General features: G+C 44.0%; 1 protein-coding gene across 2 annotated transcripts in view; it reads left to right on the top strand.

The window, feature by feature from the left end:
* The window catches only part of HNRNPM (heterogeneous nuclear ribonucleoprotein M), a 57,902-nt gene that overhangs the window by 21,856 nt on the left and 11,897 nt on the right, over positions 1-24,149 (top strand). The window contains exons 7-15 of one of the 2 annotated variants that reach the window (XM_086947310.1): positions 1,069-1,222; positions 4,582-4,631; positions 8,014-8,074; positions 8,435-8,533; positions 8,640-8,678; positions 9,992-10,078; positions 10,832-10,930; positions 12,995-13,734; positions 23,307-23,358. In XM_086947310.1, the coding sequence (XP_086803436.1) occupies positions 1,069-1,222; positions 4,582-4,631; positions 8,014-8,074; positions 8,435-8,533; positions 8,640-8,678; positions 9,992-10,078; positions 10,832-10,930; positions 12,995-13,734; positions 23,307-23,358 (1,381 nt within the window). The remainder of the gene's footprint in view (positions 1-1,068; positions 1,223-4,581; positions 4,632-8,013; positions 8,075-8,434; positions 8,534-8,639; positions 8,679-9,991; positions 10,079-10,831; positions 10,931-12,994; positions 13,735-23,306; positions 23,359-24,149) is intronic. The other variant, XM_086947309.1, reaches the window with a different exon arrangement.

Here is a 24,149-nt window from a genome sequence, read left to right as displayed (position 1 = left end):
CCTAGTTACCATCTAGGTCTCGCCTGCAGAGATTTTTTTAACTGTTTTCAAAGAACAGTCAACAATAAATCAAAGCACTAGTGGGTGCTCTCACCCACTTAATCATAACTGGATGGCTTTTAAGTCTTTCCACTTACTCATAACTGGATGGCTTTTCAGTCTTTCCACTCCCTGTACCGGTTTGTATTACTTCCACTACTAACAAATGGAAATTTTGTGTATCATAATGGCATGAATGTCGTTCCTTGCTCTCACCTTTATCTTCACTTTAATAAAAATTGGCCCCATGCATGGTAGGCAGTGAATGGGTAAAAGCCACTCAAACAAAAGGATATTAATCTGTTTCAGTGAGTGAACAGGCATAAGATGCGGGAGGAATATAGAAAAACATGATCGTGACAGCCAACCAGTGATTAGCAGTGGGCTGACCATAGCCCACTCTGAGCCGAAATGCAGAGCATCACGGATCTGCAGCATGGCGGGAGACTTGGCTGGCCCTATTTTCTCATGTAGTGTCTTAAATAACAAAATTTGTGTGCTGAGCAAGAAGTGGTGGTAGGTGAGGGGCGTAGTGCCAATGGACGAGGGCAGTGTGGAGCGGGTGAGAACTAACTTGGTGGGGAGGAGAAGCACCGGGTGAGAGGGTGAAGTTGTAGGAGGAGAACTACAAAGTGAAGTGCACTGGTGAGAAAGCAATGGGGGTGAAATACACTAGGAAGGGTATAACATGAGGTGGGCATAGGAATATCCGTGACATCTGAGCAACAGGGAGTGGAAAGGGAGAAGTATTCAAGGGAGCTAACAGAAATATGCACTCACGGGGTACATAATCCCAAAAGGGGAAAAAAGCGGTGCTTAAGCAAGTAGTGGAAGCACAGAAGCAAGGCAATCATGATGGTACTGTGTGTTCTGAGACCAACACAATTACTTGAATTGAAAAAAGAATATTGTATGCATTTTACACGTACAAATACAATATTTTGAAGTGGGACACCATCTTTTTATATTCTGATTTGCACCATTTTGGACAGCCTTTCAGTGTTGATGATGAATGCAATTGTTTTCTAGTTGGATTACAGCGTTGGCTGGAAGAAGTTGAAGGAAGTCTTTGGAATGGCTGGCGTTGTGGTTCGAGCCGATATTCTAGAAGACAAGGAAGGAAAAAGCCGCGGCATCGGCACAGTTACTTATGAACAACCTATTGAAGCTGTGCAGGCCATCTGTATCCTTTTCTGGCTCAAAGAATTTAAGAAACCTGAAATGTCTATTTAGAGTTAATACAGCAGCATGACCTGTACTAGACAAACAAGATGTCTTTCTTTTTGCTTTTGTGTGCTGTCTTTTAAAGGTTGTGCAATACTGCAGGGTGTCATTCAAATAAATGTTCATAACTGCTTTGCATTAGTAGGGACCCCCCCCTCCCTCCCCTAGTAATGAAGCAGTTATTAATCGAGGTAGCATGCATATACCACCTGAGACTAAAACACCTATTTCTGTTTCAAAGAGTTGATGAGAATGCTGTGTTCAAGGCATGTGGGCTGCTGAATTCATATCTTGTGCATATATTGAAAGGCCTTCGATTCAACTGTATTCTCGCTCGGTGCCTCTCTACTCGATCCAGCCTTCCATCTTGAAGCGGTCGTCGACGTGGGCCGTTTGGCCTTTTCGACACCACGTGAGTCGACAGTCTATGGATAGAAGCCGGTTTAAAAGGTGCCCACAATGCCACTCCCAAGTTCCCACATACTGATAAGCACTCTGTATGCAACAAGTGCCTTTCCCCAGACCATAAGGAAGAAACCTGTCCAGCCTGCGCCCAGTTTCGATCGAAGGGCCGCTAGGCAAGGAATGCAGCGACAGGCACCGGACCCGGACAACCTTCGATGATGTACATGAAGCTCCGGACTCGGACCTAGAAATTGTTACCGTTGAGGACTACTCGGACTCCGATGACTACATCCCACTGGGGGAAATCGTGAGTACCCTGCCCCCAACACCAACTACCCAGTTACCAAAGGCTTCGGTCAAGGCATCGCCAAAAGGCCTTAGCCAAGATCAGAAAAAAGTTTTGCAAGCTCCGCCATCCGGCTTGGCTCCGAAAAATTCGGAGACGCCGGGGCCCAGTACCATCGTCCCATAGAAGGTTCCAGAGCCAAAGAAGGTGGTCGACCCGAAGGGCGTCAATCCGAAAAAGGCCGTACAGTCAAAAAACGTCGAGCCAAAAAAGACTGTCGACCCCAAGAAGGCCGCCCAGCCCAAAATTGTCGACCCAAGAGGTTGTTGAACCGAACAAAGGCACACAACCAAAGGGCGCCAAACCAAAAAAGCTGAAGTCACCAGTCGATCCGAAAAGAATAGACTCGGAAAAAGACACTCCTCTAAAGAAACCTACGGAGCACAAGAAACTCGTTGAACCGAAAGTTCCGGTCGACCTGAAAAAAGGCCAGAGCCGAAAAAATCTGTTACTAAGCCAAAAGTCGTCAAAAAAATCAATTAACACTCAACCCAGGACTGTAGAGGAAGAACTCTTCCACCCAGATCCCTTTGACGACCAGGCAAAGATATACGTTAACCCAGAGACTGGTAAAGTTACCATCCTGCATAGAAAAAAGTGGCCTTTGGACTTTCAACCTCAGTCCCCTATCCCATTAAAAAAAAAAAGGACTTTGGGACTTCTCCCTCTTGACCCTTCATTCCTTTATAGCCTATCATGCCTACTACACCTTTTATTCCCTACTCTCCTTATTCTCCTCACCACGGGGACCATGAAGGTAACACAGGGGATGAGCCACAGCCTCAATATGACTTCCCACAAGATCCTGAACCACATGAGGAACCATGGGAGGAGCCAACAGACCCTTACCCTCTTATCCTACTAAGCCGTCACCTACTGATGACAGTCTTTAACCAACTTATAGACAGGCTGCACAATTCCACAACGTAGATAATGCATAATGACCCTGTTGAGGAAGACTTCTTGTTTGACACCTTCCCTACATCAGAAAAATGTGTCTAAACACTTCCCAGGTTAAAGGAAGTTCTCAAACATGCACCTGGCATATTTAAGGATACAGCCAGGGCATGGGTAATCCACCTCAGAATAGAAAAAAGTATAGGGCAGCTCCTACAGACCCTACTTACATCAGAGGGCAGTTACCACTAGATTCCCTGGTAGTGGCCAACACGTGGAAAAGAGGCAACTCCCAAACGACTGGGGAAGCACCTCCCCCTGACAAGGAGACAAAAATACTAGAGGCAAAAGGTTAGCAGCACAAGCCTCCATTGCTAATACACAAGCCCTATTGGCTCGTTACGACCGGGCGCATTATGATCAGCCCTACTTGGTCGTCACCTACCCAGTCTGTCTTTAGACAGACTTCTTTTCGTCTCCTCATTCTCGTCCCTAGCTCCTATCCCCTCTTCCCCGAATTCTCTCCCATTTTTTTGTTTTCAAAGGTTTTATATAGCGCTGGCTAGACCCGGAGGTATCGGAGCGCTTTACATGAGCATCAGATAATAGTTACAGGTTACATCATTACAAAGGTTACATAGTTCTTAGAGCATGGCCATATAGTTACTTGTAAGGTAGAGATAAACAACAAGCACATACGTAAGAGGAAAAGCAGGCACAGTGAGAGATTCGGGGGAGGGGGGTTGGAGCAGGGGAAGTAGACAGATAACGAAGGCGGGAAAGAGGAGGGTAGGGTGAGAGACACAGCATGGGAAGAGGAGGGGAAGGGTGACTGGTACACCAACCGGTAGACGAGTGAAGGCAAACGTCTAAAGTCCAGTAAGCTGTGATCCCAGGGGACGTCGTATCACTTCCCTATCTTTGTTGCAAGAGGCTCCCATTTTGCAGTGGACTCTCTGAGGGGTCCTCTGCGCAAAGGGAGCCGCTCGTGTAACAGATAGGGAAGTGATACCACTTTCCCTGGGATCACAGCTTACTAGACTTTAAACATTTGCCATGGCTCTTTACTGGTTTGTGTACCAGTCACCCTTCCCCCCTCCTCTTCCCATGCTGTCTCTCACCCTACCCTCCTCTTTCTCTCCCCTGAAAGGGAGGAGTCGCCTATCTCCTGATACTTCGAAGACTCTTCCAAGACAACCATCACCTGGACCCAACTCTAGGCGGCGATCTATGCAAAAGATATGAATGTCAGCAGCCCTACATGCCAAGAACAGATGCATACTGGTAAGTAGCATATTCCTTATGGGGTTTCCTTATTGGTGGGATGGTGACGCTCCTAGCAATCTGGATGTTGCTATAATCCTGTGCTATGGCAGTGTTGCACAGCGTCATGTCGAATCAGAGACTAAAGTATTCCCCAGAATAAGGGGAATGGTTACCCCAAAGGGGAGTAGTTGAAGGGTTGCTGGCCCAAATCTTTAAGCACCCTCCATTCCTTTCAAGTTGTTGCAGGTTTTTTGTATTTGTATTAAACTTTGGTTAAAGTACTCCTTAAGTGTTGTGAAAATTAACTGAGCATGAGGAGGAGTGGCAAAATCTGGACAACACTTGTAAATGAAACTATATGCATATTGTAAATACAACCCAATTTTTCCTTAATTTAAAATTAGCGATGTTTAACGCTCAGCTGCTTTTCGATAGGCCGATGGTTGTCAAGATGGTAAGTGAAATTGTGTGTATGCTAGCCATGTTGCTGTCAAAATGCAACATAAACTAATGTTTTGTTACATGTGGATACAAGCCATACTGTTTATTTGGTGGGGGTGGTTTATGTATGGTGCTGGGTGCTTATGAAACTGTCTATATATGTTTGATTTTAGTGTTTGCCTGTAGTTCAACGGCTGGATGCTTGCGAAGTCCTGTGAAGCAGGCATAGTTTAAAAATGTTTTATAGGACTGTTGACATGTATTGCTGCCTTGCCTGCAACAGGCTCATCCAGTGTTTTCATCCGTTCATTTTATTGTGCACTTCATATGGGCGAAGTATTGTGAGTTTGTATCCTAGTCCTAGCGGCTATTGCTTACTAGTCTTATAAAGTTTAAAATGAGGGCTTGTCACGACAGTAAATAAGTTTAGTTCAAGGCATGTGAGCTATAGATCACCATCTGGTGTTGAGCCCGGATGTTTGCATTTTGTCTTTGTTCGAAGAAGTCTTTCCAGTCATGAGGTAGGTTCTGCCATTGGGTTCTGACGTAAATTGCTGTGCTCCAGTTTGACGCTGTTCTCGTGTTCCCCTCAGTGGACAATCCACTACCCTCTACAGTATTGTTTCTCGATCGCGTATTCCTGCCTTTGTGTATCTAAGCTATTTCACAACTTAGTTCGGAAAACCTTGTGTGAGGCACTTGGGCCTAGCTGCGTCAACCGAATTTGCAGTAGATGGAACGGACTCATTCCATTTCTGAAGTGCCGCCTCACCGATTTTCACGACTTGTGCAATTTGTGTTTATCGCCTGAACACAAGGAGACCACTGCGAAGCCTGCCGATCAAAGACCGTCTGGCTCGACATCACAAGATATATCAACAGAAGGACTCTGCGTCAGACCTGTACAGAGAAGATGTTGACCAAGAGATCTCGAAGCACATGGAGCTGTGGCGGAGGAGGTACAAGAAATTGGCGTGTCAGAGATACTCCAACGTGGAAGATATCACACCTGGTCAGTGTACCGTGAATAAAGATACCCCTCTCCCCCAAAAAGTACCTTTTAAAATTGCTCCGGGCCTGCATTTGTGCCTAGGTCTGCACCGAGAGAGTTTCTATCGCCCCACAACTAGTAAAGCCATCTGGCTCTGCACAAAGTCTACCTTCGGATCCTGAATCCAAGACTTCGGCACCGAACCATAAGCCAACTGTTCCCTCCAGAACTTCGGCACCCAAACTCGCCATGGAGCCGAAATCCTCTGCACCAAAATCGGCTCAGAAAACGTCGATACCAAAATATTCAACGTCCGATTATAGCCCCAAATGAAGTCAGTTCCACCTTTACTCAAGGAGCTCAGTTTGGATGTTCCACCGGCGCAGCACTCTTGGCAAGATAGGACAGAGCTCGTTAGGATGAGCTAGAGTAACTGATGGCAATATCTGCTTGATGAACATAAATCCAAGGCTCATGACCACATTCAGGAAGAGAAACTTATTTCCAATTTATCAATCTGATGTGCTCTAGATTCAGCAGACACTTTATCACGTGCGATTAACACCAGCATTTTTCTCAGACTCCACGTGTGGCTCGGAGTATCCGGTTTTAAACCAGAAGTTCAAACATTCATTTTAAATGCACCTTTTGATAAAGAGCATTTATTTGGTCCTACAGCGGGCACTTCATTGGAAAAAGAATGGACACTGAAGTAACAATGTATGGTAGCACTGCAGACACCATCCAATCGTGGATCATTTCGCCGATCCCTTTATAAGGGAGATTCAAAGTCCAACTCTACTAAAGGGTCCTCTACCTCATAGAGGCTAGTCAATCACCTACCAGAGGTTATTTTCAAAGTGGATTTTGTGGAGGCAAAGGAAGAGGGAAAGGTAATACACCCTGTACTTCCCCAGCCACGAATATGTAGTGACTTGTTTCCCCTTCCCCATATCATCTCACACCTGTCCGGGGGGCGTCTCCATCTTTCCCAGTCTGGGTAATTTGTAAAACCCATTTGTCCGATGTGATTGAATTCCAATCTGGATACTGCCTGGAGCTTACAAGCAACCCTTCAAACACACTACCTACATAACACTTACACCTACTCTAACAAGAGGTACAGTCTCTTCTGGACAAATGAACTATAAAACCTGTCCCACTACAGTATATGGGAACAGGGGTCTCCTCTTTATTTTCGAACTCCCAAAAAGAACGGTTCTCTGATGCTTATATTAAACCTCCGAGAATTAAACCTCTACATTCAATCAGATAACTTCCATATGGTAGCTCTCCAACAGGCACTTCCTGTTATAACAAGGCGACTTTGTTCACTTATAAAATACCTACAATAGTAGATTTTAGAGCTACACAATCAACTATTGTGTAGATGTGTTAGCCAGACAACAAACTAATGTGGGACAACCCGTATTCTGTAGACTATTTCAAACTAATGCAACAGCTACAGGTTAGCCACCGCTTTGGGAGATTACTGCTATATAGTTGCTGCATCTATAGCTCGCATGCCTCGAACGGAAAATGCTATTCACCCAGTATGCATATGTTCTTGGCATTTAGAACTGAAGTCTCATGCACCCACCCACCTCCCCGGTCACTTGTATCTGTTACAGTACTATCTTAGATAATTATACATGGACATCTCTAGTCTACTCCGAAAAACAATCTAACAATGGAGTCTATGCCCCTGCGTCATCGAAAGGAGGAGTCCCCTACCTTGTGACTGAAAAGACTTCTTCAAACAAAGTTCAAACGTCCGGGCCCAATGCCAAATGGCGATCTATGCTCAGCATCTGACTCTACATGCCAAGAAAAGATGCATACTGGGTAAAGTAGCATTTTCCTTTTGTTAGACACGCCTAGCCTTAATTTCAGTTCTCCCTACAAAATCTGGCACCTTTTTCAGGTCTTCTCACTTTACTGTGAACTGTCCCAGCATAGGGAAAGGGCATGTTGCTATTCCTTCTAGGATCACATCTCATAAGTTCTGCACAGTAGTAAAAAAAAAAAAAAACCCATGCCAGAGAATGAGTATTCTGCCTAAAAACAAACTCCCAGCGAGGTAGTACATGATATGACAAACGGTAATTGATATTGGGTACATGAGGTCAGTGGAAGGTACAATACATGGTTAGGAACCAGATATAAAGACAGTGGGTGCATTGGAAATGTTGTGGTGCATGTTATGGCTATGTGACTGCAGTTAGGCACATCTGAACACTGGAAAGCATCCTTCTGGTTGTTGCTGCTCTTATGCTTTGTGTGGCCGCTTTAAAATGCCTTGTTCAGATCGTGGCGTGGATAGTAATTTTTTTAAACCTTTTTCCTTGGCGCGTCCGGTTGGCCTGTTTTTCCTCAGCCTATTTAAAAATATTTTCTTTTTTAGGATGATAAAGCAATGCCAAAAGGTGACAATTTCCCCCCTGAAAGGCCATCTCAACTCCCACGTAAGTGTTTTGCATAGGAATATTTTCTGGTAGTGTTATTTAGGAATTGGTGTGAAATGAGTAGTCCATTCAGTAGCACAATTGCAAAGGGTAGTCTCCGGCAGTTAATGGCAGAGGCCCCCCTGCCCTCCCAAAAATATGGCAAATGCTGGTCTCCTATGTAACCAACCCATAATAAGACGCCGAGACGTGGTGGTGATGCACGTGCAGTGTATCTTCATATTGATTGTATGTTACTGTGTACCTAATGCGTAAGGCCATTGGTCGATCTGGGTAGTACATATGTGGGGGTGAATGTTTTTCTTGTGTATATTGCTGTTCAGTAGGGTAAATCTAAATATCCAATATTTCATTTTGCAGGTGGACTTGGAGGAATTGGTATGGGCCTAGGACCTGGTGGCCAACCTCTTGATGCTCATTTACTAAATAGAGGTAGTGCTCTAGGCCCTTCAGCAGGAGGTATGTTAATTTTAGCTTGTTCAAAATACTAAATACTATGGCAAATATTTGTATTCTAGTGCCGTAGGTTATTTTAAGACTAAGCACAGTTTCCTTTCCATTTTAGGGATTGATGGCATCGGGTATGGCATTAACAAAATGGCCGGTAAGTTTATATTTTGTTAACCATCTTAAACGCAAGTGTTCCCCGTCTTATTTTTTATTTTTTTGGGGTGGCCTTCAAAGTTCCAGAAACTAGGAAACCTAACTATTGCTATTATGATTGCAATAGTAAAATATGTTAAGGTCTGTGGACAGGTCTTGAAAAACATTGTGTTTTATAGTTGGGTTTGTGTGGTCGGACACATTCGAATTTAACCCGGCTGAGGGTCATATTTTGAGTGGTAATGCGGACTAATTCCCCTGTTTTCACATCCTGGTTCACAACAGGTCTTTAAAAAGAAAGAAGCTCTCTTTACAGGGCCACTGGAATTAAATTGCTAGGGAGGAACCAAGTATTCAGTAGGAAAAAGGAGAATAATGCAGCTTGATGTAATGACTTTCATAAGTAGAAAGCCCCCCCCAGCATTTTGCCCACACCAGTGTGCAGTACCCCCGCGTTGTCAGTTTTGGTGATTCTATCGTATTTTATTTAATGTGTTTTCACCAGTTCTACCTACGTGACCGGAGTGCTTCATTTTAAAGTGGCACATACTCAGTTCAACCACCGCCATCCATTAAGAAAAATGTTAATACCAGTTGGACTCCAGGTTACTGTCCACAACTTTTGATAACTTTTCTATAATCAAAATCTTGGCTTTTGACAGTTATTTGCTGTGCAATGACTTTCCTCAGGCTATTTCAGTCGTGAGAGGCAGTGATTACTTTAAATTTGAGATGCCCAATTCTGGGGTCCTGCCTGGTCACTGCATGCGATAGACAAAATTGTGCTCCCTTACTCCGATCTTATATTTTCTTGGCTGGGTTACTTGAAGTGGTGTGCTCACCAATTACACTGAAAGGGACCTCCTTTACTTTAACATTTCCATTCATAGAAATACAGGGACTGGTGTTCCTGTTATAACTGTTGTATTCTTAGTCTTTGTTTTCATATGGCTCACCTTCTCTTGGTTCTTGCCATAATGTATACTGAAGTGCAAAGACCAGGCTGGCTGACTGAGCCAGTGAGTGGATGAATTCATCCACTCAGTCAGTTTGGCCATTTTAAGCTCTTGTTTGTTTGGGGGTAGATACTTGATTTTTAAATGTACTTGATTTTGGAAGCTGTTGCATTTTATAAGGCAGGGTGGGCCTAGAATACGAGGTGCTTAAAACAATTTATCCATTATTGGATGATACGTATTCGATCATTCTCATATGTTCTTAAATCCTCCTCATACAGCCCTTTCTTTGTGTATCATGACTTCTAGATTGATGTCATTGTTGTAGTTTGTAAATAACAATTGTAACTTATTTCAGGTATGGATGGACCGTATGGTGGTAGCAGTGGGGGTAGCGGCATTGATCGCTTTGCTGCTTCTGGACTTGGTATGGGAAGATTACCTGGTATGAGAATTTACAGAAGCTTTTATAGGGGCATGTAAACCTAAAATGTCACTCTGCAGAAAATCTTCTTTCAGATATTAATTTTGAGTCTTGGTGTAGTTTGCGATTTTTTGCTGTTCTAAAAGTTGTTTTGGTGGAAAGATTGATAGAAGAGAAAGTTATATCAAGCACCCCTTCATCACCCTAGGCCTGTCCGATTTACTTATCGTATTAAAGTTATTGAATTAATCTAAGCTCCAACGTCTGAAATGTAGAACCATAGGAGCCCTGGTAGTTATTGACAGATTTGGATAGGTAGTCTCAGGTGAGCAACCAGTAACCATTCATGGGTAAATTAGGAAATCAATTGAGCTCCATTAACTAAGAGTAATTATCGTAACCATTCAAACTACTGGTTTGTCATGAGATTTACATGATCTTCCTGGAGAAGTCTTGTTTAGATTTTAAAGGCTGGATTTGGTTACTGGATTACATGGATAAAAAACTGTGCGGACTGCAAAAAACAGTAATTAGGGTTGTATTAAGAATTCCTAGTTTTTGTTTGCTTTTTTGGGTAATCGTATGATTTTATAAAAAGCCAATGCTGGAGAGCTGCGATTTCATGCAAAGGCATTAACGGCATTAAGTCCTGATGATCTAGTTCTTAATAAATATCTTCTTGCACACATGTGGCTTCAATGTGAACTTACATGGGGAATTTATGCGGTTACGTGTTCTCTTAGTAGTAAAATGTTAATCTTTTTACATTTTTAGATGTTGAACGTGGAGCTGGTGCAGGATATGAGAGGGAGTTTAGCCGGAGTGGCATGGGAATGTCTGGCGGCTATGGAGACACACTAGACAGAGTGATAAGTAAGTCTATACTACTGAAGTTTCACTTCTCTTTTAATTAAGTGTACAATGTATTCCCTTTATAGCAGAATTATCCCTCGTTCCTGGTCTGCATGTCGATTCATGGTGTGTAGGCTTGCAATACTGGTTTTATCAATTTAAAGTGTATGGTCTTTTAATGCACTGGGCCAGTGGTTCTTTACCTTTTGGCTTCTGTGAACCCACACTTAATCATTACTGGAATCCAGGGATCCCCACTGAGTCATTACTGGAAGCTAAGGGTGATAGGCCTAAGCATTTTTAATGAATTTAACACAGTTGTACAGAAATAAGCATTAATTAAACCTACACAAATTGTGACATTTAGTTAACAATGTACTGGCCTACTCCCATGAATCAAACTAATGATGCAAACTTACATTTTAGCCTCCCTTGTCAAAGTCTCCTGTGCAGAGCATTTAACACTTATCCAAACCTACGTTTTGCTTATTTAGTATTATACTCTTGATCAATCTGTTAATATTTAATTTTCTAAGCATTGGTGAATCCCCGTAGTATAGGTGTCTGGGATCCCCAGACCACAAGCTTAACCTGCTTTAATTGGCATGCGACTGTGCACGGAGTGTTAGCCAGGCAATGAAGAAAATACTTCTTCAGTGATGACTGTTTCCCTCAGATGTGTTAGACAGGCCACTTTCTGCACTCAATCTTTCCTTCCGATTAAGGTCTGCATCAACATGCATAAAAGCAGACCAACCTTCCTGGTCTAGTGCACATTTGCCACCTTTGGGGTAAAAAGGAGGCCTTTGCGTGCAGTACTTTTTGATAATCTTTTACGGTTACAATGCTACTTGCTAATGGATTCTTGTTGGCTTCAGCTTCCATGAGCTACATGCTTAGTGCTAAGACCTAGTGTATGCTTTGAAGCGAAGTTCTGTCCTTAACCCCTTCGAAGCTAATGACGAGCTGGGCTCGTCATGGCGCTTACCTGCCGTGCGCGGATGACAAGGCCAGCTCGTCATGAATAATGGTGATTTTGGAGCTTCAGCGCCGGACGGGAAAACGCCTAGCAGCCATGTGGTTAATGTGGATTACATTTGTGAGTTTTGTATACACTTTTTACTATCCTACAGTGGTAATATCTTGCGCTAAAAAGCACAGTGAACGTAAGAAAAATAAGTGGCCATTCCCACATCCGGTGCAACAACTTTGTACTGGTAGCCGCCTTGCCGCACGCTTTCTCTGGTAGCTTCTTTGTTACCAATCGGCAAGACTTGAGTAATCTTGCGTTGGTGAAGTTTTGACATTTGTTTTTGTCATAGTGCTAAGCAAGTAGGCTGAAAATTAAACCCTATGGGAGAGAACCGATGGAGAGATTGAAATTGGCCGCTAACTTACTTCAGTTAAATATTAACCTATTCATATTGATCAGAAGATCCATCATTTAGGGCATGATTTCAGAGTGCACCTTACTGCTAGTTTATTTTTTTTTTTTAAAGCTTTGGCAAAAGCATAGTGGCATGAACAGTAGGCTTGGGGAGCCAGTTATTCTAAAGGGTAGGCCTAATAAGTAACTCAAGTGCTGATAAGATATCCATGCTGGAGTAGGTCTCCATCTCAAACTGTCTACATTTCAACTTGTGGCAGATTCACTTAAACTTACTGTTTAGGTTTAACTGATCTGAAGAAATAACCGCGGTGCTTAGCCATGACTAATCTGAATGTATGAGGGAGTTTGGCTAGGTGTAGTTAAACTCTCCCAGTATTAGATGGTCATGGAGTTCTGACACGTGTATTGAGTTAGCAATCATATGGCCCTTCTCTTAAGCAACAGTCAGGTGACTACTGTGAGAGCGCATGTGGTAGTATTCCAACTTAAGTTGGAAGACTGGCTGAGGAACAGTGTTCTAGGATTTAACTCAACATCCTGCACTTGAATCGCAAGATTGGTAAGCATTAAATTACTGCAAAGGCTGAATATAAAGTATTCTTTTGCTTATGTTAGTATTTTGTTTTGTGTGTGTAATTTTCAAATATAAAATGAGCTAACATTCACATATTTATAATCTTTATTTTCTATTGCAGGCTCTGGAAGTGGCCTTTCTGGAATAGACCGAATGAGTGCTGGTATCGGGTCTGGGGTAGAGCGGATGGGTTCTGGGATGGGACATGGGTTGGACAGGGTGCCTTCTGATATAGATAGGCTGGGTTTAGTTATAGATCGCTTGGGTTCCAGTGGTGATAGGCTATCAAATTCAGGGATTGACAGACTAGGCTCCCTTGGTATGGATTCTATGGCTCCCAGTGTTGAAAGAATGAGCCACAACCTGGACAGAATGTCTTCTGCAGAGAGAATGGGCCCTGGCATGGGATATGGGATGGAGAGAATGGGTTCTACTTTGGAACGTGTCGCTTCTGCTTTGGATAGAATGGGATCTGTAGATAGGATGGGATCAGCAGCTATGGATAGAATGGGTGTCGGCATGGTTTCTTCATCAATGGATCGTATGGGCTCTGGAATGGACCGTATGGGTCAAGTTATTGATCGAATGTCTGCTCCTGTAGATCGTTTGGCATCAGGGTCCATGGGTAGAATGGGTCTAGATCGTGTCAGTGCAGGTGCTATGGACCGAATGGCAGCTGGTATGGGACAGCCAATGGGGGCAGGAATGGATCGCATGGGACTTGCAATGGGAGTTGGTTTTGACAGAACAATGGAAATGGAGCGTGGAAACTTTAACGCCGGCTTTGGAGGTGGCTATGGAGGAGCTGCTGCTGGAGCTTCAGGAGTTCAAAGAAAAGGATGCCAAATCTTTGTCAGAAATGTAAGTGATTTATAGTTATGCATTTAACTAGGCAATAGGTGGTTGAAAGCAGGAATTTTTATTTGCACGCTACATAGCTTTTTGTGGTATTCGTACATGCATCTAACTAGTGACATCTGGCTCTCCAGGTGGTTTGAATGTTTCTTCAGTTGGGCTTGTTTGGAATCTAGATTGACCGTCACCGGTAACTTCAAGCAGGTTTTATCTGAATAGATTTTATTGTAGTAGGTTAAGGGTCCTTTGAAAACATAAAATTCGCTCGAACTAGCTTCCTATTGCTACAGTCAATATCTGCTTTTAAGTATAGAAAATGTGGTCATTGGAAAGTTAAACCTCGTTGGCTAGTAAAGGGTCTTAAAAATGGACGACTTATCCACTGCAGGAAATTGCTACTGTCAATTCTAACACTGCTTCAAGAAAGTTTTCAATGCCCCTGCACCTTACTCTGCCCTTTTTATGTCTCGACCTCTGCCAATGCACTTGCGCATTGCAGATATTGAGACATATAGAGGGGGGAACAGGAAAGCTGAACCAGGCGGATTACGAGGAGTGCATGTGCCCGTGCACATGCTTGCCGTTTGCTCCCCGAGCCGCCTCCATTATCGCATCAGACTCGCCACAGCAATGCAGAGAGCTTCAAACGTGAAAGGAATGCTCTCCCCCGCCCCATGCCTCTTCAACTCTTTCGCTATCTCCCCTGCCCTTCCCCCTTCAGCCTCTTCCTCTGCAATCTCCGCTGGACCAGCCCTCCCTCGCCATTGGTATGCACAGCGCACTCTCTCCCTCCTCACAGCGCTACACAAAGGTTGGCACCCTGGCTTGTATTTATCTCTCTGCCCTCTCCTGCTTCACCCCATCATGCTCTCTCACAGCTGTTCTTTCCTCCCTCTCCCTGTAGCCCCGCTGCAACCCAACACACACAGCATGGCACACAGCATTTTTAGACCTCCTCGCCTTTCACTTTCAGACTTGGCTATTCTTCTTTTACTTCCGTCCCCACTCTTCCCCTTGCACTCCTCTCTCTCGCAATCCGTTGGCACCAAGGCCCTTTCCCCTCGTGCTCCTTCCTGTTTCTTTCTGCTGCTCTCCTCTGGCTCGCGCCCCTGCTTTATCAGTATTCCACTCTTCCTCTGCCACACTTCCCTTTTCTTCCGTGCTTCTAGGTCATTGTTTGTCCTGTTCGTGTCTTACTCGCTTCTCCTGTAGTTTCCCTGTTCTTTACTCAGTGCTGCTCTACCTCCAAATAACGCTGTCGTCTTCTCTCTTGCTTCCCTCACTATTCCATCCTATCCCATTGCCAGGGCTCCCGCCCAGCGCCTGTCCCTAGCAGTCTTTCTTGCCTCATCTTTCGCTGTATGTCCCCTCTCCCTCTTCTTGCTTTCTTGCTTTGCTGTGTCACTACTTTCAATTACAGCGTCCCGCCCTTGGCTCTGCCATTATAGCCCCCATGCAGTGTGCACATCGAAGCGGAGGCGGCTCAGCCCGTGACTTTATTTCACTCTTCTCCCTCTTTTGCGTCATCTGTCACTCACTCTCTCAAGTCTCCCCCATTGTCTCTCTTCTCACACCCTCTCACTATCTTTTTTTCTGTGGGGTTCTCAGCTCCCCCTTTACTCTCACCCTCTGAGCCCCTCCCCCTTTCTCTCCCCGCAATCATTCACTCCCCCCCCCCCCCCCCTTCCTGTTCTCGCCCCCTCCACCAGTCTTCAGACCCGTGAGTGAGTCCACCCCGTCAGTGGAGTGCGGGAGCCTGTGTCCACCTATGAGCTGTTCTGGGCAGAGGAGAGACTCACGCCTTTCTTTGGACTTCGAGGCACATTACGTCATTCTCCTGCTACAATTGCATCCACGCGCTAAATAGCAAAAAAAATTGAGCTATCGGGCGGCTGCAGATTCTCTAGACGCGCCCGCACCTTATTACTGAACCCACAGAAATGCTATAAATGGAACACATACACACGAGACTTAAGAGTTATTTCCCCGAGCGCCCTGAAATCAGACCGAACCCCTCAAGTGCTTCAATAAAAAAAAGAGCCTGAATGAATGCGATTTTCAAACATTTCTGCTCTTTACTTTACTGGTGCTTTTTTTACGGAAGCCCAATCTTTTAGAGTGTTTTTAAATATTATTATATTTACTTTAGCAATACACAACCCCTACGCTCTAAAACTGTTATTACTCGTACCGCTCTTAGCCCTTACATCCCTTCACTTTAGCCCAGTCACCAATCTAACTTACATACAGCATAGTGTCTGTCTATTTCAACACTGCACTATTTCTATGTATCTACAGCCCCGTTCACTCCACTTAATTATGGACAACACTTTTATCGTGATGCAATTATATGCCCTTAATGTGCATTCTCAATAACAGCATTGCTATCTTAAAACCGTCCATATTATGTTGCATTTGCAAAACTTTTTACTTCTCTACAAGTCCCTTAACAAGTTTCCACAGCTATATACCTATAGTTTATTATGCCATGTTCCCCTTCAAATTACAACTCTGAGCCTCTACCGTCTGCCTCTACTGTTCCCAATTAAATGACAAGTTAATCACCGGGTGCTCTACCCTCCAGTTTACTCTTCCGTTATATAACATTTTTTATGTCTGTCTTCTAACCCTGTTATGCTTCTTATTAAACTACAATTCCGTACCTATGCTTTCTAAAATTACAATAATTCCTCTGCTGCCTTCTTCCATTGACTAGGTTATCTTGCAAACGCGCTCATAAACACGCGCTAGCATCTGCTGTTGTAAAACAGCATGTGTTCATCTTGCGACTGGCGCCATGCCACGTTAATTTGTTTCCTGCTTTGTGGTAAAACTCTTGCAAAAGAACTTTGGAGGCTTCCTCTGTGGCACCATCTCTGCTTCTGCTAGTCACAAAAAATACAAAATCTACAATACCCCATCCCCCCACACCAGTACACTCAACAAACATCCCCATTATATTACTTGTCTGCTCCTCCACTTTATTCCCACAATACCTCACATTTAAAGAACATTTTCTGCCTTTATAGTTTACATGCATTATAAGCCCTCTCAAATTACAAGCCAGCATCACTGATTACTTTTGTAATGTCTCCCATCAAACTACAAGTCTGCTTATTTCCTACCTTTCTTAAGCGTCTCATTTAACTATAGCTACGTGCCCGTCTGCTCTACCTTTGCCACAGCTCCCATTAAATTACATATACGTTCACAGCTGCTCTACTCTCTAATAAGCCTCCTATAAAACTATAATAGCAAGTCTTAGTTTGCCCCTTGTCGTCATTCCTATAAAGCTACCATTTCATATTAAAAATTGTCACAAAAAGATGTTAATATTTCACTTCTGTTCTTGGATTTTCATCACAATAAAATACACTGAACATAATCTTCACAAGTTATTTACAAAAGTTTAAGCTATTGCCATTATAAATTACAACAACTTTTATTTAAGTATTAATTATTAAACAAAAATCAAGCAATTGTTTGTAATTACTACACATTGCATTACCAACGCTATAGGTGTCACATTTTCGAAAGTTAAAACTATTGGCATTATAAGTGACTAAGCTATTAAACATTTTTTGTAAGCTGCACCCATTTCACTTTGTACTCCTGGATTGCACCAATTGCTATCTCTTATATTTTGGTTATGATGGTTGCTCACTAGTGTCACTGTTGGTCCATGTAACTTACTGTTAGCATTTGTCTTTTTCACATGTGTATCACGATAGTTCATCCTCCCATACCCACCTAAACCGCCACCCCAACATGGATCCCATCGGCAAGCACACATATAAAATAAACTACCCATCCACACTCACCAAGAAGGCTGCTAAAAGCTTTAAACACAACTTCCTGAGGTCCCACCCTGAAACCCCCGTTGCCGACACCTACTTCTCTCCGGTCAATGGATCCCTGAACACCGATATCATCGTCCACACCACATGCAGAGCTCAATGGAGAAAAGCGTTCCTCACCTTACTCACCGTCTCCACCACCTGGAAATCCGCACATGGCCTAACTCTCTCCATCATACCATCCCAACTCTTCCCAGGTAGAGCCACCATTACTATCTACAGTATCTGGATTGTCCTATCTCAATCCACAGACAGGAACCTGGAACTATTAGACAACCTGTTCCCCACTTTCAAAGGGCACCTCTCCAATCCGCGGACCAACAATCTCCTCCAGTCCTTCCACCCCGGACCTCACAGCTCCCATCACCCACAACCCTTCTAACCTAGCTCAGCACCAGGTAACTACTACACACTCCTCACTTAGACACACCTACCACCCTTGACTTCTCAGCTCCCACCCACAACCCTTCTATCCCAGTTCAGCACCAGGTAGCTACCACACACGCCTCAAACACAGACACAGATCTCTCCCCCTCATACACCACTCGCACCAACCCACGGACCTCCACGCATACCATTAACACCCCTCTCACCCCTGACATCACAGCTCCCACCCACAACACATCTAACCTAGTTCAGCGCCAGAACGACACGCACAACGACAAATCCCACCCTTTAGCCCCTCCCATTCTTAGTCCCCACTACCCTCTAACTACGCAAAACACATCTTTTAATTTAACTCCCCCCCCCCCCCCCCCTCCCCACAACAGGACCATCTCCAATCCCATCTCTCCCCCTCCCCCCCCACTCTCCGCCCCATTACCCTTCCTGCACCCCCACCACCACTAACATACTCACATCCTCCACTCATACCACCAACCTCCTCCCTACCTCAGCCACACCCCTTCCACCCAAACACTCTCTCCTCCCTAACACCATCCTGTACACTAACACAACGGAGCCCTGCATGAACACCAGCCCACTCCCCCACCTGCACGCTAATTCCCTGGTCAGTCATTCACCTTTGATTTCCACCCTCACCTCCAACACCTACCCCACGCTGGATAAGATTATGGCCTCCCTCATCCAGATCAAAGAAGACATGCACATCAAAGAACTACTCTCCACACACCCATACACCCCTCACCCACCTCCACCTCCCCTCCCAACATGTCCCCTACCCGCTGACTCTATCACTCAACACTCCCCACACCGGATGTCAATCCCTGTTCGCAATCGCAACAACCACCCTTCTGGGTGACTCTCTCTCAACACTCCCCACACTGGACTTCAATCCGTGCTCGCAATCGCAACAACCGTCCTCGTCGCCCTTGCAACCCTCCTTCGGACCTCGAAACACACCCTCCTCCGCTCCTACGACCCATCCCCCCAAAATAACACTTCTACCACACACCTCGCCATCCCCACGATACACTCAAATCCCCTCAGACCCCCCACACTATACAGCAGAATCTCCATCCCCAATAACCTTAGAAAAGTCCCTCTCTCTAGAACCCTCTGCCACCCTCAACACACCCAGTCTCCAATGCACTCTCCTCAACTGCAGATCGACATCATTAGACTAGACAGGTCAGGCAAAATAGGTGGTGGAATCGCATGCATCTACAGGAACAACCTCTGTTCTGAAAGTCAATTCCTCCTCCCAAGCATCCCCTACATCCTGTGAATAAATCTGCCTCGACATTATTAGTGAAGGCAAACCAATATGCTCTCTCCACAGCATTTACCACCCACCCAGGGACAAACTCACCTTTTCCCAACAAATCATGGATATGATCTCAACCAATTCCGGACGGCAGCCCACCCAAATATACCTTGGAGACTTCAACCTCCACTGGAATGATCGCAATGACGCGGTGGTAAATAGTCTTAAAAATTTCCCCAATGCCCTTGACCTCACTCAAATATGCAACAGCCCAACCCACGAGAAAGGCTCTATCCTCGACCTTCTCTCCAAAGAGGACTCAATCCAATTCGAGTCCATCCAACCCTGTGACTGGTCAGATCACCATATTGTCACATTCTTAATCAATGAAAAAGTTAAATTTAACCCGGTTCAACCCTCCAAGCCCAAAGTCTGGAAAAGAGACCTGAAAAAAACTCAGCCCAAGCTCTCTGCCCCCTAACAGCTGCAACCTCCTACTCCCACCGACCGGCGCTACGGACGTTCAATCCCTGACTGACCACTATCTCAACACTATGACCTCAATAATTAATGAGGCTGCACCTATGCAGCTAAAAAGAGTCTCTACTAAAATCTCCAATCCATGGTACGACGGGAGTCTCAATAAGGATAGACGAGACATGCGAATGGCAGAGCGCACCTGGAGATCAGCTCCCTCTGCAGTGCACCTAAAAACTCTGAAGAAAAATAGAAACGCCTATTTCAGGAAAAATTAAACGCACAAAATCAGATTTCTTCAGCCGCCAGCTCGACCAAGCAAAAAACGTCAGAGAAAACTGTTTGAGCTTATCAGAACACAATCCAAGGAACAACCCCAACCACTCAGCACTGTACGCGAAGCACCCTCCTGTGAAGAATTCTCCGCTTTCTTTATCCAAAAAACTGACCACATAAAGAGCGATCTCCTCATTGACTCAAGCCTCTACTCCAAACTCCACTGCATAGCACCCACTGAACCAAAAAACAATGCTACATGGCCAACCTTTAGCACCTACTCTGAGGAAGAAATTGACAAACTGCTCAGCACCTTGAAACCATCCAACCACCTCACGGACCCCCTTCCTGCTAACTCTGTAAAAGACTTTACCCCTTTGCTTCTCCCACTCTGGACTAAAATTATCAACAGCTCTCTTCAACAAGGAACCATACCTGACTCCCTCAAAGTTGGACAGGTCACACCCTTACTAAAGAAACCTACAGCCGACCCTTCTGATCTGAACAATTACCGTCCCATTACCAATATTCCTACTCTCGCCAAACTGCTGGAAAATTGTGCACAACTACAATTGACTAAACACATTGAACATTTCGATCTCCTCAACCCTCATCAATCAGGCTTCCGAGCAGGTCACAGTACAGAAACTGCTATGACTCACATAATTGACGACGCACTTCAAATGCTAGACCAAAATGACACCTCTGCCTCCTCATCCTTCTTGATCTCTTCAGCATTCGACACTGTTAAACATGAGAATCTACTCTAACTACTAAACACAAGAATGGGTTTATCTGGAACTGTTCTCAAGTGGTTCACTTCCTTTCTACACAACAGGTCACATAAATTCAAGAGCAACAACCTGATGTCCTCGCCAGTACCTGTAACGCTAGGCGTCCCCCAAGGATCCTCCCTATCCCCGACTCTGTTCGACCTAGTTATGGAACCTCTCACCACCTTGCTACAAGCATCCAATGTACAATTTCACATGTACGCCGATGACACCCAACTTTATCTCAAAGTACAATCCCCCAAAGACATTCTGCTCCTGAACTCAACGATCAGAAGCACCCAATCCTGGCTTGCCGATAATCATCTCAAACTCAATGCGCTGAAAACAGAGTTCCTTCTGATCTCACCTCCAGCGAAGACCCCCACTACTCAAAGTTGGCTTAAACACCTAACCACACTCAATGTCCAACCCACCATCGTGGACTCAGCAAAATCTTTAGGCATAACACTCGACACCAATCTCAACATGCAGCAACATATCAGCAAGGCAACTAAGAGCGAACTTCCAAATCAATACCCTGAGGAAACTTAAACCCTTCCTCCCTGCCAAATAAATAAAAATAAATAAATTTAGCTATTTTCAAAACCAACACATAAATACAAAATTTGCCATTTACAATGCCAATAGCTCAAACTTTCCTAATGTGAGACCTATTGCATTGCAAATGCTTGTTTTTCCCTCTTAACTTTGTCAAAACGGTTAGGATGTGGAGGATCACCTTGGACTGTCCGGGAGTATTCATCTGCTGGACATGATTTTTCACTCTTAAATACCTCGTGTGATTTGAGAATTATAGATTATGCCTGTATAGGTAGCATATGCAAACTGGAGGGATGCCTTCGGTGAACACAAATTCAGCTTGGCCTCCATTTTACAAATCTGTGCGTCTTTTTTCATCAGATGTTTTTAGAGTGAAATCTACCACCTAGATCAGGCTAGCACTTGAGAGAATTAATCATGGAAAATGAAGTGCTCATTTGACCTCCTTGGGTATGTGTAGATTTAAGGTGTAGACAACTCAAGCTTATTTGTTAAACCACTCCATCTATAGGAAAACTACTATCCTACGCTCAGACTCTCCACCTCTGTTTACCACTGACAATGCTAGTGTTAGCAAGGTTCTAATGTTTGGTTCAGCAGCAAATCTAGTCCTGTCATTAGGCTATTTTTCAAACGAGAGATTTATGCCAGCCTGCTGCTATGACGCCCTCCCCCCCACATACACACAACCTTAGAACTCCCCTCCCCCCTCAGTGGGATTCCCTTAATCAAATCCAGCATAGCCAATCTTCAGATATACCTTTCTTCTGGTTTAGGTTTCACATATTGACATTCTTCACATGCAGTATACATTGCATGGTCAGTAAAGACGCCCTGACGCATCTGTTTATTGAAATTTAGAGTACTGTCCTGCTTTAAAGAATTTTCTTCCACCCTTTACGACCTTTCCCCCTGTATAGAGGGACCATACAGCGGTGTGCAATGCCAAACAAGAGGGGTGTATTCCTAATCTCACCAGGGGCGCAGTAGCTATCTGCAAATGGCTAATAGTGCGGGACTTGGATATCACGATGGTTCACTTTCTAGATTAACAGAATGCAGAGGGAAGTTAATTTTACATTATTAAGTTCTTAGTGGACATATTCAGGTACAGTAACGTTTACTTGTTGCCCCTGATGCTAGTTAGGGTGAGAAGCCATTGACCCCAAACAATGAAGTGTCCTTTATTCCACGTGAGGGAGGACTTGAATGGTTCAAGATAGTTGTCATCAACTCAGGTGTCCCAGCATAGTCAGCAAGAAACAATTATTGGAGAATGGCAATTCCCAAAACTACATCCAGGGATCTGCTAGCCTTTGTGAATCCAGAAATGTAGGTCTTTCATTAGGAGAAACACTGAACAGGTTTAGCTTTAACGGAAGAATAGACAGGCGAGCTCTTCTCTTAAAAAAAAAATAATAATAATCTTAAAGTATGGCTCCAAGAACCATATTTGTTTTGCCACACACTCCCATTGTCATACCATTATGTGGCCTGTAGAGCTATGCCGACTTGTTTTAAATCTGTATAAGCTTGATTTTTGAAGCCTAATGGCCAGCATTCTACCAGCTAAGACACATTTACATGACCCATTTACTTTAATGGTGCACCAGTGTGGCAGTTGCAGAAATACTGAAATATTTGATGCACTTAATTTTTTATAAAGTGTTGGAATCCCAGAAAAGTGAGATTTTCTTTCTTATCTACGGATATGACATGGCGAGTCCTAGATTTACAGATTGCTTAACCTGAAATTTCCAGATGTTAAAAGTATTTACATTCCTGTATTAAATGATATTGAAATGCCTTTTTATAGCGTTTATCTTGCCACCATTAGGTATTTAACACTGCACGGTTCTTTAAATTTGAGGGTGCCATTTAATCGAAGCACTTAACCAGTGAGCAATTTTGGATGCCTTCTATAATGTAGTGCACAACAATGTAATCTAGTTACCATTTCCTTTCTAGCTTCCTTTCGACTTCACATGGAAAATGTTGAAAGACAAATTCAACGAATGTGGTAAGTACTCGTAAAACGTATTAAACGGTTAATGTGGTATGTATGTTGATCAGATATTCAACGTTTATAACTGCTTTTAGTTTTAAGATTACGTGACTTTTTGTTCAGTTCTGTATTAGGGGATCTTTGTGTATAGTCATAATCTAGTGAATAGTCCCGCCCATGTGCGTGGACCCCGGATCAATCAAAAATCTCTTAAGCTGTCTTCAATGCAGTCCTGCATAGTCACTTAAGAGAAAATTAAAGACAATAATGCAGCCTATAAACACCAGGCTACACTGTCCAGTACTAGAAATGCAAAGGATATTCCACCAACCATCACATATAATAGTCTGCTAAGTTTCACCCATAGAGAAACTCCCCTTCACAAGATCCTTGAAATGATAGAGGAAGGGATGGACAGACAAGCCTCATAGGCTGCCATTATCTGTCTAGAAAAGGGATACCGTGCCTTTAAGGAGCACTCCAGAGCCCCTTGGTATCCCATGATGCACAGCAAACTCCTTTTACTTTCAGTTCTTTTTTCCGGCTCCTGCTAACAGGGCCCTGGAGCATTGAGCTCTACCTTTTTTGGGTTTAATTCGATTTTTTTGACACTCTTTAAAGTGTTTGTGTTCACTCGATGACTGCCTCATCCTTCTTTCATTTACTGGGGTTTTTTGCCACTTTTCTTTCAAATGCCTACATTATTTGACAGATGTGCTGAGTGTGCCAGGAAGAAGGCCAGATCAGATGTCCATAGAGTGCGTCCTTTGCCTACCTTCATCTCATGTCCCGGAGGATTGTGAGAT

This window comes from Lissotriton vulgaris, chromosome 12, assembly GCF_964263255.1.
Source record: "Lissotriton vulgaris chromosome 12, aLisVul1.2, whole genome shotgun sequence".
Taxonomy (NCBI): Eukaryota; Metazoa; Chordata; class Amphibia; order Caudata; family Salamandridae; genus Lissotriton; species Lissotriton vulgaris.
The sequence above is the reverse complement of the archived record's forward strand: the minus strand, read 5'-3'. Positions and strand labels throughout refer to the sequence as shown.